Source organism: Leguminivora glycinivorella, chromosome 3 (genome assembly GCF_023078275.1).
Source record: "Leguminivora glycinivorella isolate SPB_JAAS2020 chromosome 3, LegGlyc_1.1, whole genome shotgun sequence".
Taxonomy (NCBI): Eukaryota; Metazoa; Arthropoda; class Insecta; order Lepidoptera; family Tortricidae; genus Leguminivora; species Leguminivora glycinivorella.
The window spans coordinates 15,775,760-15,795,282 of NC_062973.1; the positions used below are offsets into that span (position 1 = coordinate 15,775,760).

Genomic DNA, 19,523 nt, shown 5'->3' on the forward strand with positions numbered 1-19,523 from the left:
CGGGCCTCCTCTGTGTAGAGCTAACGGCGCATATGACAGCGCCACGAAAATAGAGAGTGCTTGGATCTGTCTGCTTATCGCTGTGCACAAGTCGGCGCTGATTGGCTGCGGGCTTCAACTAATCACCGTGTTATCTGCGGTGTGTTATGCAGACTTCGGCCGTTATTAATTATTTTTAAAAGTATTTCGTCTATAACTCACGATTCCGTGGTCCGATTTTCATGCACTTTTCACTGAATTGATCCACTCTTTATGCACTACATTTTGATATAATTTTATATCCGAAATAATAACTTTTTACAGCAGATTTTATTTTATATTTACGGAGTAAACAAACGTAGGTGTTGCCTCTATGACAGCGCGCGCGCCTCTATCTCTAGCGAGTGGTTTGCCTGATATGGCCGCTGTACACACATGGCCAACAGTTCCACCAACCCCCTTGGCCATGTGTGTAGAGGGCTACTTGGCCGTAAGTTTGCAGTTGGCGCTTGCGCTTGCCGGCCAACCGATTCGTGTCGGTTTTTTGTCCACACATCAAAGGATCTTGGCGCCAATGGCCAACTGCGTTTACACGTTGGCGCTTCATTCAGTTGGTCGTCAGCCGTCAGAGAGGACCGTAGTGATATATTTACGAAAATAATAAGTTTATCTATGGCAATAATAGTGTAGATTTTAGGAAATAAAATAACCTTGCAAATGTTTAATGTATTTCCTAAAAAAGATAAATGTTCTTATCAGAATATTCAAAAAATTGTTAATATTGCAAATAATTTAATTTTACTACGGGGTTATTATTTTTTAATATTTTTTTTCTGACAACGTCTATGACCAAGAATTTCCTAGATTTTTTCATTACACGTCCATCTTTCATGAAGAGCCAATGCCAAGTGATTGGTTCGCCAATGTGTAAACAGCGGCTCTTATCTTGGCCAAGGGGTTTCACAAAGGGCTGGTGGAACCGTTGGCCATGTGTGTACAGGGGCCAATAGACGTGTTTTTCGTCAGGGTCGTTTGCACCAAACCGTCTGTCTCCGTTAAAGCATTCGTTAAATTTTATTGTATGGGAAGTTCCATAGACGTCTGCTGCGTGACGATGATGTGCCTGTCAAATGTGGTTGATGCAACTGGCCCTTAGAAAGACCACACTATATAGCTTGATAAATTCTAGAGCGCTCCCTCAGTTTGTGGGAACGTTGAAAACGCAGCTGAATGTGAAGCGTGAAAGGCGAACGAAGCGGTCTTTGACTTCCGGACGTCGACGTCGCATAACGGCTCAAATAAGAATAAGAGTGTCAATATTGAGGCAAAATTGAACCATATCAGTTTGAAATAAAGTTCGCAGTCTTCATGGGACATATATTCCCACTACCTTTTAAATTTAAACAAGTTCGAATGATCAACTAAGAGAGGTTGTTTTTTTATTCCTTATTAAAACTAGAGACTTTACTGCCATTTTATTATGTATCATAAAACATTAATTTATATACTTTTGTTCCAGAATTTTGAACAAATATACGAGACTATCAATGACAAGGAATGCTGTATGGACACTGTCGAACCTCTGTAGAGGCAAGAATCCTCCAACCAACTTCGAAGCTGTTGCACCAGGTATGTTTCCCTTGAGCTGAAAACATAAAATTTATATCCTTCTAGGAAAAAACCTTGACAAAAACTTAAATTTTGGGTGTTTTACGGCAGGTATTCCAGTGTTAGCGCGGTTGCTTCACCACACAGACGCGGATGTCTTAAGCGACGCCTGTTGGGCGCTCTCGTACCTCTCGGACGGACCCAACGAGAAGATACAGGCCGTCATAGACGAGGGCGTGTGTCGGCGACTCGTGGAGTTACTACAGTGAGTGTTCTATACTTGTAGCAGGTATTACAGTGTTAGTGTGTCTTCACCACACAGACGCGGATGTGTTAAGCGACGCCTGTTGGGCGCTCTCGTACCTCTCGGGCGGACCTAACGAGAAGATACAGGCCGTCATAGACGAGGGCGTGTGTCGGCGACTCGTGGAGTTACTACAGTGAGTGTTCTATACTTGTAGCAAGTATTACAGTGTTAGTGTGTTTTCACCACACAGACGCGGATGTGTTAAGCGACGCCTGTTGGGCGCTCTCGTACCTCTCGGACGGACCCAACGAGAAGATACAGGCCGTCATAGACGAGGGCGTGTGTCGGCGACTCGTGGAGTTACTACAGTGAGTGTTCTATACTTGTAGCAAGTATTACAGTGTTAGTGTGTCTTCACCACACAGACGCGGATGTGTTAAGCGACGCCTGTTGGGCGCTCTCGTACCTCTCGGACGGACCCAACGAGAAGATACAGGCCGTCATAGACGAGGGCGTGTGTCGGCGACTCGTGGAGTTACTACAGTGAGTGTTCTATACTTGTAGCAGGTATTACAGTGTTAGTGTGTCTTCACCACACAGACGCGGATGTGTTGAGCGACGCCTGTTGGGCGCTCTCGTACCTCTCGGACGGACCCAACGAAAAGATACAGGCCGTGATAGACGCGGGCGTGTGTCGGCGACTCGTGGAGTTACTACAGTGAGTGTTCTATACTTGTAGCAGGTATTACAGTGTTATAGTGTGTCTTCACCACACAGACGCGGATGTGTTGAGCGACGCCTGTTGGGCGCTTTCGTACCTCTCGGACGGACCCAACGAAAAGATACAGGCCGTGATAGACGCGGGCGTGTGTCGGCGACTCGTGGAGTTACTACAGTGAGTGTTCTATACTTGTAGCAGGTATTACAGTGTTAGAGTGTCTTCACCGCACAGACGCGGATGTGTTGAGCGACGCCTGTTGGGCGCTCTCGTACCTCTCGGACGGACCCAACGAGAAGATACAGGCCGTCATAGACGAGGGCGTGTGTCGGCGACTCGTGGAGTTACTACAGTGAGTGTTCTATACTTGTAGCAGGTATTACAGTGTTAGTGTGTCTTCACCGCACAGACACGGATGTGTTGAGCGACGCCTGTTGGGCGCTCTCGTACCTCTCGGACGGACCCAACAAGAAGATACAAGCCGTCATAGACGCGGGCGTGTATCGGCGACTCGTGGAGTTACTACAGTACAGTTACAGAGAATTACTTGGAAACCAATTGTTTTTAATAACCGTCTCTGATTGGTCGCTAACGCGATAGATAAAAAAAAATGTGTTTCGGATGCAGAAAAATTTGCCAGGTATCGCAAATTAGTATAGAACTTGTATGAAGTTCTATTTTTGAATTTTTTTTCAGTTAACTAAAGTGAAGTGTAATGAAATATTATAGTTGACTAACGCCGTGGCTTGCGTGGGCGACGGTCGCGCTATGGTCGCGCGACGGCGATGCGACGCATACGAAATCAAACGGCGACCGTCGCCCACGCAAGACACGGCGTAAGTGTCAAAGACTATCCAACACTGAAAAGTCAGCACGTATAGTTTAGTCTGTGGTGTCCTAATTGACAGATTAAAGTCGACGAGTAGAAAAAATATTTTACTTTAAGAATAGAAAACTAGCCTATTATAGTTGAGGACCAATCATAAGTATTTTTCTGGAAAATGTGCAAACAGCTACTTCCATTTCCAATATCCTCATACAAGGTCATGTCTAGCCTCGATAAAATGCAATACGGTTACCTGGTATGGCATCCAAAATAGGAAATTACAATAGGGATGACGACTACATAAACATATGGCATTCTGTTTAGTCCGTCAGTTAGATCGTCCAAAAATACTGAACACATATTTTTCGCTTTTTCTAATTAATGAAAAAATACAAAGATATAGAGCATCAAAGTTTCGGAGTGGGGGCTTGTGACGTCACTTCTAAGTAAAAATTTTACCTAGGCGTGACGTCACGCGAAACTTCAACGCACTGTGACTGTACCGTCGTCATTTTTCGTTTACGAGAAAAAAGAAAAATACGTTTCTAAAATTCTTTGATAATCTAACTGATGGACTAATTAGTTTTTTTTAGTCGTCTCGCCTATTAAAATGCGCCTTACGATATAAGTTGAAATCGTACAGAATTTGTCAAGCCTTGGAAAACTGGTTTTCGATAACCTCTTCACTTCACCGGTTGCACTTCAATCCAATTACTAGTAAATGCCGAGCTTATCTTAATGGCCGATATAATCGGCAACATTATAGTGTAGCAAAACATTTGCGAATTAAACGTCTATTTATTTGTGATATTTTTAGGGTGGTGACGGGCTAAGAATTTCACCACCCCTTTTCTTCCCGTGGGTGTCGTAGAAGTCGACTATGGGATATGGGTTAAATTGTGGCGTAGGCGAGAGGCTGGCAATCTGTCACTGCAATGTCACAGTTTCGATACATATTGTTTCCTGTAAATCTAATGCGGTAAAATGTGATCACTTATCAAGGCGAACTAGGTATGTTACATTCGTTAAGATCTTGCGATTGTAGTATACTATAAGATTAAGCAATATTTACTAAATAATCAGTTATTGAATTTAACTCTTTTCTTTCAACTCCTTATTTGCCAAGAGTGGCACAGAAACTTGAGTAGTTTCATGTGCTCTGCCTACCCCTTTATGGGATACAGGCGTTATTGTATGTATGTATGTATGTATGTATTTTTAGGGTTCCGTACCAAAAAGGTACAAAAGGTGGTGCCACCCTTATGGTGCCGCTCTGTCCGTCTGTCACATTACTATTTCGGGACTCTGCGCTCTGCGAGTTTGGTGAAGAGGCTCAAACCATTGAGCACATTATACAGCGCTGCCCTCTGCATGCTTTCCCAGGCCCTCCGGAAGACCTGTTTAAATTAACACCTGACGCAATCTCGTGGCTTGGGACCCTGAATGTGGACTTATAATTCCAGCTACATATTGTTTGAAAGGTTATGTAAATGCGCCATACGAATAAATAAAAAAAATACTATTTCGGACATGATGCGACTAAAGTATTTGAGAAAAACTGTTAATTGACCAAGTGCGAGTTTCTGTTTTTGAATATGGCGTCTGGTTCTTTCTATATAGTAGCAAAGACATATATAACTCCGTATAGACAGATAAAGTCTAAGAAAAAAACGTACCTCAGTGCCATACAGAAAAAGGTACGGTGACCTAGATGGCATTACACCTTCGGGGTACGCTCAGATGGCGCTAATATTAATATTTGACATTTTAATACATATCAGCTAAGAATATGGTTCAAATTGTCAAAACTGAGGTTCAAAAGTTCAAAGCCTGTGTCAAGAGATGGCAGTCTATGCACTGTGATTACACATTTTACTTCGAGAGTAACTCTCTATAATACTCGATCCTCTTTGTCTGTATTAAGATTTGATTTGTAATGACATAAATCAATTAAGGGTAAATTTTACCAAACAATCACTGTTAAATCGTTTACTAAATTTTATTGTATGCGGATATCAATAGAACTGCTGGGTAACGTTGATCTGCCTACAACTAGAGAACAAATCAAATTATTTTATTGAATATTTTTTTCTATGCACTGTGATTACACATTTTACTTCGACAGTAACTCTCTATAATACTTGATCCTCTTTGATAGTGGTCAGTCTTAACTTTTTTCGCTTCAGAAATGAATTATAATCAGAATATTTTTAAATTTGAAATTTTATATTTCAGGCACAACAAATCGACCGTAGTATCTGCAGCACTACGAGCGGTTGGCAACATAGTGACCGGCGACGATTCCCAAACACAAACGGTTCTCAACTGCAACCCTCTCGGCTCTCTACACGCGCTCCTGCGGTCTGGCGCCGAGGCGCTCCGCAAGGAGGCCTGCTGGACCCTGTCTAACATCACTGCGGGCAATGCGGCACAAATACAGGTGTGTATCTTATCATACATAGTGAACACGCGCTCACGTAGTCGAATGGCAATCGCCGTCGCCAGGCGCAGTCTAGCTCTGTCGCGCCAATAAGCAAGAGCGATAGAGATAGATAGCTACGAAACAGATATTATCGTGAGCGTTTGTGCATTCGGCTACGCACGCAGGTGTGGGCCAAGGCCGCAAGGCCTGCTGGGCCCTGTCTAACATCACTGCTGGCAACGCCACGCAAATACAGGTGTGTGCCATCATTACACTTCTGCCTGTGTGTCCGTTTGTTTGTTTGTTTGGATATCGGATTTGCATTGGCAAATGTTTTTATAATCATGAATGACGACATGAACTGCAACCGTTTCGGTTCTCCTATGGTCTGAGGCCAAAGCATAGTGCAAGGAGGCCTGTTTTGTGATTATGTCATGCACATATTATATCGTGTAATTGGGACTTATTATCACACGACTGCAACGTTCGCTTTTCTGTCATTTATTTCGTTCATGTACAAATAACAATATATTTATATTAACCGGGATGTAGACAGTTGTCCTGCGTCCCGCGCTCCACGCCCCGCGCGCAGGCACAGGCTTGTACACAGTGATTACCTTTTTGATTTTTGTCGCGCTCCCGATATTTCGACGTAGTTACATGCATCATGATCACGGAAAACTGAAGAAGGCATCATGATCATGATGCATGTAACTGCGTCGAAATATCGAGAGCTCGACAAAAGTCAAAAAGGTAATCACGGTCTATATAAATCTAATGAAAATAACCGTGAATCATTCAAATCTCAAATAACAATAACCTAAATCCAAATGAATTGTATGTAACTCAATAGTAATATAAATCTTCTGTATTTCAGGCTGTTATAGACGCAAACATCTTCCCAACACTAATAGAAATCTTAAGACAAGCCGAATTCAAGACTAGGAAAGAAGCGGCGTGGGCGATAACGAACGCTACCAGCGGCGGCACTCACGCACAGATAAGGTATCATACCAGTTTCATCTCAATTTATTTCTGTTATCTTTGGATTTAGTCTAGAAGAAAGACATCTTTGTTGTGTCGGCAATTCCGGCAGCCGGCACCGCACATTATGTGGTTACTATCATTGTCATAAAACTTAAAACATAAGCATAAATAAATATTGTAGGATGTTTTTACACAAATGGACTAAGTTCCACAGTAAGCTCAAGAAGGTATTGTATGTGGGTACTCAGACTTCAATATATACTATAATATGTAAATATTTATAAATGCCCTTACCGGGATTCGAACCCAGGACCGCGGCTCAGCAGGCGGGGTCACTACCCGCTAGGCCAGATTTGTCGTCAAAAGCATAAGTAGTATGTTTGACTATACAGTGTCTACCAAGCAAATAAAGTTTATTTACATTTTACTTGTCCTATTCATAAAGTCTTTTTATTTTAAAACTAATTTGACTTGTGATACTTTCAGGTACTTAGTCGAACAAGGCTGCATACCACCACTATGTGACTTATTAACGTTAGCGGACCCGAAGACAGTGCAAGTGGCGTTGAACGGCATCGATAATATACTGAAGGCGGGCCAGCAGGCCGACCACCGGGATAACCCGTACGCGGTGCTTATTGAAGAATGCTTTGGTAAGAGAACAAATAACAATTAAGAACACTCCCGACTAACTCAGCTTTCAAACAAAAAAAAACTAAATCGAAATCGGTTCATCCGTTCGGGAGCTACGATGCCACAGACAGACACACACACAGACAGACAGACACGTCAAACTTATAACACCCCGTCGTTTTTGCATCGGAGGTTAAAAAAACAAACGAATCACACCAAACGATCTCTCTTCCAGGCCTCGACAAAATCGAATTCCTACAATCGCACGAAAACCTCGAGATCTACAAGAAGTCGTTCGAGATAATCGAGAACTACTTCGGTTCGGAAGAGGAGGACGGGCGGCTCGCGCCAGCCGTGTCGTCCACCACAGACTCGTACCAGTTTAGCGTGCCTGCTGACTCGCTACCAACCGGCTTCAACTTCTAACCGGGGCTAACGCTTATCGTGCAGTTAGTATTCATTTTTTATATCAGGTTTTGTATAGGGATTCTATGTTTTTCAACGCGCAGCTCACTTGCAAATTATAAATCTAATTTCAGTGCTTTTTTACATGAAGCATTTTTGCGTATGGGATGCCAATCTTTTCAGTCGAATTTGGAAGTTAAAAATCCAATTTCGATGCCCTAATCTAACTCGGCTATTCGAAATAGACACTTTTTACTGCCTACAATGCGACGCACAGTTTGGCAACCTTTGTTTTCTATTCTACTGTCACATTGTGAGACGACATCATGCGTTTGTGAGTCGTCAACTTTAGATACACACATTTGAGTTATTTCCCTAGACATTTTTGTAACACAAAAAAAATCTATATTTCTTTTTAAAATAGAACCTTGCCTGTATAAATTAATTGAAACATTATATTATTTCTCTGTAAGTTTGCTATCCTTTTCTGCTTTCTTTATTTTTCTCTCAGCTATTGCATGAAAAAAACGTCGTTGAAAAAAATAATATTGAAAAGTGTAAATCACAATATTAAGCTTTTATTTTAAAATGTACACAAAAATAGTTCATACACATATTTTTTAAGGCATTAATTTGTTTCAAAATATTTATAGTAATTGTAAAAATGTATTAGCACGCCTAACGAAGACATTTAACTGTCCCTCGGCGGAAATAATTCGTGTATAGGCGAATTTTTGCACAGTTGTAGGGAATGGTGTTCTAATTCACATACTCAAAGTACTGATGGGTAGGGGAGGAGCTAACGGGTGGAGGGGGGTGTAAAGGTCCCTTTTTTTAGTTTTTCGCGAATAACTCTTAAATTGTGGCACATAGCAAAAAATGGTCTGAAACACAATTAATCTTCATAAAATTCTCTACAAAAAAGTTTTATACACTTTTTATCTGGGACCAATCGTTCATGAGATATGGAAGGGAAAAGATGGACAATAAAGGAATAAACTCATTTATTTATGAACAATACGTTTATTCTTATAGAGACGCGGTAGCGTGTCAAGCCAGGTTCAAGTAACAAAAGTAGCAAGCAGCACCTTGTGTAATATTACACGAACCGTTTGGAGCCACATTTGACCCCCTTCTAACTCAAAAACTATTTCACATAAACGTGTTATAATGCAACTAGGGATTGCAATCCAGTCCGGCGGATCCGGTAATCCGGCCGGATCCGGTGCTTTTTTCATGCTACCGGATCCGGTGAAATTCGCCGGATCCGGTACCGGATCCGGTAGTGTAACTTAATATGTTAAAATTGTGCAAGAAATTAAAATTTACGCCAACATTTGAACGTCGCTCAATAGGGGATTGCAACCTGGTCTGATTTCCAATCAAAAAATAATTTAATACGTATGTTTGCACTTATAGGCCGTTGGAAGTCAAATAATGTGCTCAAGTGACGTGTCAACATTTCCATCTTTGAATCCGTAGTGAAATCTGTGCAATTGTTTACTTGGATGCAAAATGGAGAGAGGACAAAGCGCCATACGAAAAAACTTCGCTAACATGTCACTGAGGTCGATTCTTCGCTTTTTCTGGCCAAACACTATCCGAAATCAAGACCTAGATATAAAGAAAGAGTGCCCTCTAACGAAATAACGCAACCATTGCTTTCGGCTGGAAATCGCAAAATGCAAGCCGTGGCTCCGGGCACCCTGTAAACTCATGGAAGCGGTCCGTCGAGGATGAACTACGAGCGACCGGGTCGAGCTGGAGCGAGGCCACGAGGGTAGCTGAAGATTGTAAAGCGTGGTGTAAGCTCGTGACGGCCCTTTGCACCTCTGTGGTGACATATGACTCCAAGAACAACAACATGTTTTCAGCATAATATGAAAAGTACGAGGGTATATTGAGAATATAAGAAATAAAACAACAATTCAAAGCTTAAAGATGAACATTTTTAAAAGGTATCCAGTAAGATTGTGGATTCAGCAATAGCAAATAATACTAAGGTCAATTACTGTTGCTGACTTCAATTTAGCTACTGTGGTTTTGTTAATCCGAGACTGGATATTTTATACATACTGAGAAAAACTTAACGCAGACTTTTAATAGTTATGCTTAATATATATGATTGTAATAATTAGGTACTATTTTTGGTTCTACTTTGCATGTGAGTAAAGTTAATTGTAAAATGATACAATACATATCTTTTTTTAAACACCGATCTCATGATGCATTTAGTTTAATATTATAATGTCCGTTCTTAATCGTATCTATAATTTCTATAGGTATTATTGTAAAACAATACAGTAAAAATAATTTTGTTATCCTATGAAAGTTTAAACAGAACGAACGAATTTGATTTGCGACTGATTATTATAGTAAAATTTACTTGTTCCTGGTAAAAATGTTGATTTCTAAGCTTGCAACTGCTGGTTTATTAATCGTTTTAAGCAAAATACCATCATCTTCTCATATTATGCTGAAACATGCAAAAAAAAAAACTATATGGGCACTTTTAATCCTCAAGGCCAATCCGGCCGGATCCGGCCGGATCCGCCGGATTGGGGGCGAAATCCGGCCGGATCCGGCCGGATTGGATATCAGACCGGATTGCAATCCCTAAATGCAACGTAAAAAGAAACCAACGCGCGTAGTAAAAATATGAGCTATAAGCGCTCCTCAATGAGCCCGGTACTAGCAGCCCGCCTTAGTGCGTTTTCACATTATCCGATCCGATATCGGATGTCGGAAGGATTTCAAAGGCAAAAATCCAAGACGGCGCATTAAATGTACGGGATATCAGTCCTACTTCCGATATCGGATCGGATAATGTGAAAACGCACTTACCCCGCGCGCGTGCAGCCCTTTATAAGCCACCGCGCGGCCGGCGCTCGCTTATCCCAGTCGTCCTCAAAACGTCGACGTAAGACAGGATGGGGCGCGACCAGATACAGCCCTCACAGCGCCCAGCGCGGAAGGGGCTACTCACACCCCAGCAGGGGTGTTGAACGACATCACAGCAGCGCTCGCTCAGTTTGTCTCGCGCAGCGATCCTATCACATTGTAGCTGACTTGACGAGCAAAGAATCGCGACCGCCCGGTATTGCTTTGATGGGATAAAAAAAATTCGTAACTATCTTCCGTCTCTACTTCGATGGGAGCTCCGTTAGTGCATGCTCCCGAGCATACACCACAGACACTGGAGCAGGCAATTCCTGCTTTTCGGCAGCCGCATCGCACCCCACACCCAGTCTTGCATCGGCAAAATATAGTTTTGAGAATGGAGTCAGGTGCCACTGGGTCGTTGGTTGTCACTGGCTTTAATATGTCATCGTCTCTTCTAGTTCATCCCCATTCAGTAGGTGGTAAATAAATTGTACGTTAAATACAAAATATTTGTACGCCTGCTTGAATATTGAATGCACGTGCTAAACTTATTTTAGGAAATTTTTACTTATTGAATCCGAAAAAAAAGGAGTCTATATTTTGCCGATGCAAGACTGGGTGTGGGGTGCGATGCGGCTGCCGAAAAGCAGGAATTGCCTGCTCCAGTGTCTGTGGTGTATGCTCGGGAGCATGCACTAACGGAGCTCCCATCGAAGTAGAGACGGAAGATAGTTAGGAATTTTATTTAAGTATCCCATCAAAGCGATGCTTTGCTCGTCAAGTCAGCTACAATGTGATCGGATCGCTGCGCGAGACAAACTGAGCGAGCGCTGCTGTGATGTCGTTCAACACCCCTGCTGGGGTGTGAGTAGCCCCTTCCGCGCTGGGCGCTGTGAGGGCTGTATCTGGTCGCGCCCCATCCGATATCGGATCGGATAATGTGAAAACGCACTAAGGCGGGCTGCTAGTACCGGGCTCATTGAGGAGCGCTTATAGCTCATATTTTTACTACGCGCGTTGGTTTCTTTTTACGTTGCATTATAACACGTTTATGTGAAATAGTTTTTGAGTTAGAAGGGGGTCAAATGTGGCTCCAAATGGTTCGTGTAATATTACACACGGTGCTGCTTGCTACTTTTGTTACTTGAACCTAGCTTGACACGCTACCGCGTGTCTATAAGAATAAACGTATTGTTCATAAACAAATGAATTTATTCCTTTTTGTACATCTTTTCCCTTCCATATCTCATGAACGATTGGTCCCAGATAAAAAGTGTATAAAACTTTTTTGTAGATAATTTTATGAAGATTAATTGTGTTTCAGACCATTTTTTGCTATGTGCCACAATTTAAGAGTTATTCGCGAAAAACTAAAAAAAGGGACCTTTACACCCCCCTCCACCCGTTAGCTCCTCTCCTACCCATCAGTACTTTGAGTATGTGGATTAGAACACCATTCCCTACAACTATGCCAAAATTCGCCTATACACGAATTATTTCCCGCGAGATAAGCTTCATTGAGTGTGCTATATGGCTTATATAGTTTATAGTAATTGTAAAAATGTTATGTTCTCAGTTTGGATGCTCCAAATTAGACTAGACTAGTCATCATATTGTTTTTAACTTTTTATTGATCTGCTTATTTCTATTGCAGATGAATCAAATAAAACTAGTGATAACATATTGATGAAGTAAGGAGCGATACAAGGGAATATGTATGAAGTCCTTAGTGTGGTTTGCTGACCAAATCAAACACCAGAGTGGAATTATATTTTGCACCAATGTAGGTACTACATGTGATTTTATTAATTTATATGTATGATAGTTGTTAACAATAAACGCGCTTCTTTATTATTTGCTGTGTAGATAATTGCATATCTAGATCATATATTTTTTAGAAAATTGAATATATTTTGTTGACAACCAATAGTGGCTAATATTTGTTAATATTAATTATACATACCTGTATATTGTTATGTGGAAAGTAACGTTTATTGACTATGTATGTATTATAACGAAATTGGTAACATCTCACGGTTGTTTTTATTTATTCCTTAGCTTAGCGTTATTAGACCTATGTATCGTATATTATCATGTACTTCAAACATAAGGTTATCCCCATACCTATCAAATCGGTAAAAACAGATAGAAAATGTTTTATGGTTTAGGTTCATTGGTCGGTATAAAGCGCGAAAGTCACACGGCATACAGTGAATCCCTGCAGGCGATACAACTAGGGTAACGCGCCTTTTGGAAATTTTCCGAATGCGGGCCACCAATGAAAACAGTTCCCCTCATGCGGGCCCTGTGGTAATAAAGCGTCATGAAAATCTACGGCACCCCGCATGCGGGCTCTGTCGACCAATGAAACCGAGCCATCATAGAAGATTTATTATGTTGATATGTAGGTAGATAAAGTTACACAAGCAGTACATAATTAGACTGGAAATTTAGTGACAGGAACACGTCTCGCATGGGATGTGATACTAAAAATATGAAAGAAAACAAAATACAAAAATAACAAATGTAAATATATTTAAAAAAACAGTAAGTAGGTATAAACGAATCATATAATAGCACACAATATGTCATTTTCATTTCTCTTACGTTTTAATTTGTACATTAGTGATCAGTAAATTTAACTTTGAGCCATTTATTGGAATGTAACAGTTTCTAAGCTGACGTGCGCCGTGCTTAGGCCGAGGAATATGCCTCGCGAGGCTAATCGGTGTGTGGCCCGGCCAAATAGATATAACATCAACATCTAATTCCGGGCCTGGTAAAAATCACGTGTTTAAGTAACGCTCGCTCGGTAAGTCCCGCGAGTCGAATATTGAAGTTTCTTAATTCGATGACAAGAATATTTAAAATGTGGAACCCGCAGAACACCATTTCTTAATCTATCATTTTATATTTAATTGGTCCGGGCAATTTCAGTCGTGCATTAATGAAAATCAACTTAGTACTAAATGTATTCGGTGGATGTATAGCCTGGCATAAGCGAGTTGCAGAGCCAATGTAAGTAGTTTTTTGAACACAAATGGAATACAATAACTTACTTGCAAGCGTGTAAAAGGCACTCAAACAAGTCTTGGCAAGATTGTCAATGTAGCACAACCCTTTGAACGTTTTCCCTGTATTTTGCAGCGCGTTATAGAATCTTGTTCAAATAAGTAGCTGGGTCCACAGAGCTAGGCGCGTCACGAGGCAATATCCTCGCGCGGCAGACATGATGTGTAACAGACGTGCCTCGGCCGGTCAAGGCACGTCTAAGATGGACGTTTGCTGCGCGAGCACATTGCCTCGTGACTCGCGACGTGCCTCGCTCTATGTGGATCCGGTTATTGAGCTGTAGTCGCGCGCGTTATGCCTTTAACGGTCAAAGGGTTAAGCGGGCTTTATTGTAGATATATTCATATTAGCAAGCCATCCCAAAATCCTGGAAGAAACTCAGTATTTTCAGGAACTGATGTTGGGAGAGCAGGTCGTCCCAAAACGCCATTCTGTCCCTGAACGGATTTCTTCCTTTGGTGAGTTCAGATCCGATATTTAAATAATTCAATTTATTAGCATTTTCTACTGGGTCCCATTTAATCTGTAGAAGTGGATCATTCTCGTCGGGTGTTGGGTTTCTAAAAAAAAGTATATTTTAACAGATGACTTTAAAAGCCCTTAGATTAAAATTACAACTGTAGGCCTAGCACATGATGGCCGCGGGAGTATGTCGCCGCGAGATAGATGCCACGTCTTCTTCTAACTGTATTAATGACATAAGGACGGGTAGTCTATCTCGCGGCGACATACTCCCGCGGCCATCATGTGCTAGGCCTACTGGAATCCTAAAAAGAGAAATTAATTAGTATTCTAGTTGTTACCACTAATATCAACTTGGTGGCAAGTGTGGCAATTACAAATACATTTAATATAAATGATTAAATAAGCGGTGCTGAAGGTATATCATGCACTAGCTTCAGCCCGCGACTTTGTTTGCGTGAAATAATGATGATGATTTCATTAATAATACAACACAATACAATCCTTTATTGATGATAGTTATTTGTTATACAAGGGGGCAAAGTTGTATTTTAACGCCGTGTGGAATTGAAAAACGAGCAAGTGAAAGGATTCTATAGTTGAACCACGAGCGAAGCGAGTGGTTCGAGAATAGAATCCTGAACTTGCGAGTTTTTTTACACACGAGAAGTAAAATACATTTGCACCCGAGTGTAACACAAAACTTTTCTCCTCACTACAGCGAGGAAACTACAACGCTAAAAATGCGTTTAATACTGCTTCCAGTAGTTCCACAGGTGGTAAATCATCTTTATTACTAGATTCACCTACTTTTGTCAACTTGAAAGCAGTTAAATTGACTTTATTCAAGGTCAAATTACTTTACCCACTAGTGGATAAAATGCGTTTTTACCCGCTGGTATTAAAGGACAAAACACGTGTTTCCGAGCTAGTGAGGGGAAAAATAATAAAAAGTAACCTCGGTCCTTCCAGTTCGGGTAACCGGGGTTCTCAAACGATTGCCATACTGAATTTCAACTGAATTGATTTAGCGAGGTGATGAGGTAACAGACAGACAAACACACTTTCCTTTATATTTTTAGTGTGAATTTTCTTATAACTTCTTTACGATAACAAGTAGGAATGCCCCTACTTGTTATCGTAAAATTATATTATCTTAAATAATACCATTACATTCAAGGGTGCAGTGTTAGGGTTGGCTATGCGCCTGTAACACCTTGAGAGTTGCAGTCGTCCATAGGATAGACTTCTTACCATCAAGCATGCTTGTTTGCCACTGTTGTATGAAAATGTAAATTAAGAATTGCTTACCCATATTTCGCAAAATTAGTCCACATTTTGACAACTCTGCTTCTAGTTGTAACAGAGTCGCGACTGCCCTTGCATGGTGGAGAGCCCGCGATTGCCAGACGGAATATGTAAGGTATCTCTGCATGGTGTCCAACACTATTAAAGAACTCCAAATCCTTTGGCAATCTCCATTCTCCGGCTTGGGTTAATATATAGTAGAATATTGGACATTCTGGTGCAAAGGTTGTGTGCAGTTGGACCGTTTTGGTTACATGGTATATAAAAAAGAAGTCGCTAGTAATTTGTAGATATTGGTCTTTACTATCCTCATTCATAAAATCTTCCTCACCGGAGTAAAAGTCCAAGATCTTTTGCCCTATCACCCGATCTAAATTATCTTCTACTGCAATTGGTTTTGGAACCATAAGTCTCACATTTTCAGTTATCTTTTTGTAATCATAGAAATTGGCATTAAAAAAGCGTATAAATTCTCCTTCTTTATCATTGATTCCAATTATAAAAGGCACCTTATTGATATTTCCAGATTTAACTATCAATGTTGGGCTTCGTGTAAGAAATGCTGGTTGGCCCTCAAACTCTTCTTCAATACAGGGCTTAAAGACTGAATCCAAAAAATTACCTTCAAACATTTTACTTCGGTCTTCAACCATTGACTTCCAGGCAGCTATGATTTCATTGATTGGACTATTCTTGATTTTCTCGATGATTGTAACCATGCAGCTTGTTTGTATGCCCATCTTCATCGCTAGTTCTGTCACTACGGAAGTTGGGTTCCTATCTAAAGACCAATTATTTAAAGCAGTGGCGCTTTGAATTATGGCTTTATGGAATAGCCCACTAGCCATTGGTGAAAGCATCATAAAATGCACCATAGAACCACCTGAACATGAACCAAATATAGTGACATTCTCTGGATCTCCTCCAAAGACATGTATGTTTCTCTGAATCCACTTCAGACCCATTACTAAGTCTTTCAGTCCATTGTTACCTGGCGCAGATATATCATTGATAGACAAGAAGCCAAATGGCCCCAGTCTTCCATTACAATTCACAAAGACAACATCCTGATTAGTTATTAATGATGCATCATATAACTCGTCTATACGAAATCCAAATCCAAAACTGGGCATTAGAAACATCACAGGCATAGGATTCTTAGGTTTGATATTGGGAGTGATGACCTCCAGGTATAGACAGTCCTCTGAACCAATCATTTTCCACTCTCGGCCAACACATATTGGCATTGGAGTATCAACTGTGCAGTCTAGTTCTTCAGTCCATGGAGCAATAGGTTGAGGTGGCTAAAATGTGTTCATTAATTACATGGAATATGTCTTAGTTTCTATATTTAAATTTGTTCATATATAATCTTTTTGGTATTTCATTCTAGGCATCATATATTATGTGTATATATGTGTTCTAATATTTTTATTATTAAATATATTTCAAGAATATCATGAATAAAAATTCAATAATAATTAACAAAATAAGTAGGCGAATCAACTTTTTGACCGACATTTTTGGTGTCTCTGGCGTTACTCAAAATGTCTCTGGAGTTACCAAGAAATCGAACTTAGGGTTATGTTTTAATATACAGGGTAAAGTGAAAAATACCAATAAAATTCATTATTTAAGGGTGAAATTTCACAACTATGTTAAGAATGTGCGGACAGATTTGAGTCGGTCAAAAAGTTGATTCGCCCAAGTACATACCATAAATCTTAATGTTCCAATAGGAGGTTTAGCATAAGGTATGCCCTTGAAATTGTAGCAGGTTCCCTCATCATTTTTGTCAATATAACCGCGTATAGGTCCTTCTTTTGTTAGCACGACACAGGACTGTCCAGCTTTTGTATCTTCTGTGGCAGGATGCATTATTCCAAATCTATGAAATAGTGCACTCAACTTTGCAGTTCCATATCATACGGCAGTCTGCTGGGATTTTAAAGATAACATTAAGTACCAACACATGTAAATTATCTATAGAAGTTCCATCAAACATTAAATACCTATACAAGTAAATAATCTATAGATGTTTCATCATTCTACGTGTTTTCTCATCGTTAAGTACTTATGTTATCAAGGTTATTGAGTTAATTATTCTTACTTTATTCTGTGCCTTATTATTATTTTTAACTGTTATGTACGAAGTCTCTGATAGTGGCGCTTCCGTTATTTAATTTCGTTCATCAAGTACTTGAGGGTTTAAGAAATCTAGTTCATAATGTTTATCACATTTTATCTTAAATCCGGTTTGATTATTGTTCCGAAGTTAACCAGACGGACGTGGTACCTATCTAACTATTAATTAAAGAATAAATCATTATATTCTACATCTACACAATTACGAATGTCACTATCGGATCATCGGATCACCACAATCTATCTGTCAGTGTCAGTCAAATCAAATCTATCAATGTCAGTGATACCAGAGCACAAAACTAAAAGTACGGACGTTCAAGCAAATCTTGCCACTAAAAAGGCGCGAAATTTCCTTCGGCCCCCTTTTGACGTGATAACGTCTAATAACTCGTTACTACGGGCAGCATGCACGAAAAAGATGACGTCATTGTCCCGTTTCGCAATATAGCTTTAGCGCCATCTATTGGCGCGCGTTGGAACTAAGCGGCTGATCGATGCGCTCGGTATGGTTATAGCGTGTGGCCTGGCCGCACCACAGCTGGGACAGATGGCGCGCCCGTGTGTTGTTCTCGTTAAGCTGAGTTTAGACCAGCAAGTTATTGCTGCAAGTTTTGAGACGCAACTATAGGTAAGAGTTGTCGCGACCAACGCGAAACTATAGAGCCCCAAGAATATTCCCCTGCGGCAACACTGGCGGCGCCCTCTGGGTGGAGCCATAGTAAGTATCTCAAAGTTGTCAAACTACGTGCCACGTAGACATTCCACGAGGCGCGAGAAACGCGCCAGTACTTAAAAGTGTAACACACAGTGAAGTGATCCACGTGCTATCCAGATATTGCAGAGACGACTAAAGCTAAGTATTTATTTATACTTGGTGGCTCACAGTGGTGTAATGGTATCTCTTACAATTGTTTCCATATCTAACTAAAGGCTATTACCTCGATTATCTTAGTAACAGACAAGGCGCACTAAAGGTGCCACTAGGTGCCGAGTTGTCTATCTAAATAGTAAGTATGGTACTCAATCCTGGAAGACTAGTTCTCCAGAGGCGCAAGCAGACAAGGCACGCTAAAGGTGCCGGTAAGTGACAGGTAGACACACTTAGAATAAGCATGCATGCTCAATCATGGTGAGACCGCGGCGTGCTCGGCTCAGCCCGGGGGTCGAGGTCGCCGGGGGTCGAGGGGCACGTCGGCGGCGTACCTGGCTCAGCCCGGGGGTCGAGGTCGCCGGGGGTCGAGAGGTACGTCGACGGCTCACTGTTCTCAATCCTGGTAAGACTAGATCGCCAGAGGGTGAGGTGCAAGTCCACGGCGTGCTCGGCTCAGCCCGGGGGTCGAGGTCGCCGGGGGTCGAGGGCACGTCGGCGGCGTACCTGGCTCAGCCCGGAAAGACGAGGTCGCCGGGGGTCGAGAGGTACGCCGACGGCCCTCACTGTTATCAATCCTGGAAGACGAGTTCTCCAGAAGAGTCGGTATGATAGGTACGAGGGTGTTGACAGTTCAGCACGTCCTCACACCCGCCGAGCTCCAGACAGACGTGCCGTAGTGTGGCGGTACGTCTCGACTATCCACTTGGGCGTGTAGGCGTCCGAGGAAAATGTATTTGGTGTACCCTGTCTGGTTGAATAAGATCAATCCTTAGTATGAGTAGTATGACGATGATGTATGTTCTAAGGGACGGTTGTTAGGAGAATACCATATTCATGAGCACTTAAAACCCACAGATCACGGAGTGACAATCAGCCGCCGTAACATAAAAGCAAGCGAAGCAGATCAGAGGCTCACCTGGCCCCGAGAAGGTTGGGACAGCGTGAGCGTGGATGAGG

General features: G+C 41.5%; 2 protein-coding genes across 6 annotated transcripts in view; one reads left to right on the forward strand and one right to left on the reverse strand.

The window, feature by feature from the left end:
• The window catches only part of LOC125242574 (importin subunit alpha-7), a 35,170-nt gene extending 22,430 nt beyond the window's left edge, over positions 1-12,740 (forward strand). For all 4 annotated transcript variants that reach the window (XM_048151353.1, XM_048151352.1, XM_048151351.1 and 1 more), the window contains 7 exons: positions 1,499-1,608; positions 1,699-1,852; positions 5,614-5,818; positions 6,678-6,805; positions 7,274-7,440; positions 7,656-7,869; positions 12,363-12,740. In XM_048151353.1, coding sequence (XP_048007310.1) covers positions 1,499-1,608; positions 1,699-1,852; positions 5,614-5,818; positions 6,678-6,805; positions 7,274-7,440; positions 7,656-7,846 — 955 coding nt within the window. In that variant the 3' untranslated portion in view covers positions 7,847-7,869; positions 12,363-12,740. The remainder of the gene's footprint in view (positions 1-1,498; positions 1,609-1,698; positions 1,853-5,613; positions 5,819-6,677; positions 6,806-7,273; positions 7,441-7,655; positions 7,870-12,362) is intronic.
• A 482-nt stretch (positions 12,741-13,222) lies between these two features.
• Positions 13,223-17,926, reverse strand: LOC125242573 (esterase FE4-like). 2 transcript variants are annotated; one of them, XM_048151349.1, is made up of 4 exons: positions 17,661-17,926; positions 17,267-17,485; positions 15,554-16,854; positions 13,223-14,340 (listed from the first exon to the last, which is right to left on the reverse strand). In XM_048151349.1, exons 2-4 carry the CDS (start codon positions 17,426-17,428, stop codon positions 14,127-14,129), a joined length of 1,677 nt encoding a protein of 558 aa, XP_048007306.1. In that variant the 5' UTR covers positions 17,429-17,485; positions 17,661-17,926; the 3' UTR covers positions 13,223-14,126. The 2 variants fall into 2 exon arrangements, with proteins under 2 accessions (XP_048007306.1, XP_048007305.1); XM_048151348.1 differs by having other exon boundaries at positions 17,267-17,488.
• Between the last annotated feature and the right edge of the window lie 1,597 nt (positions 17,927-19,523).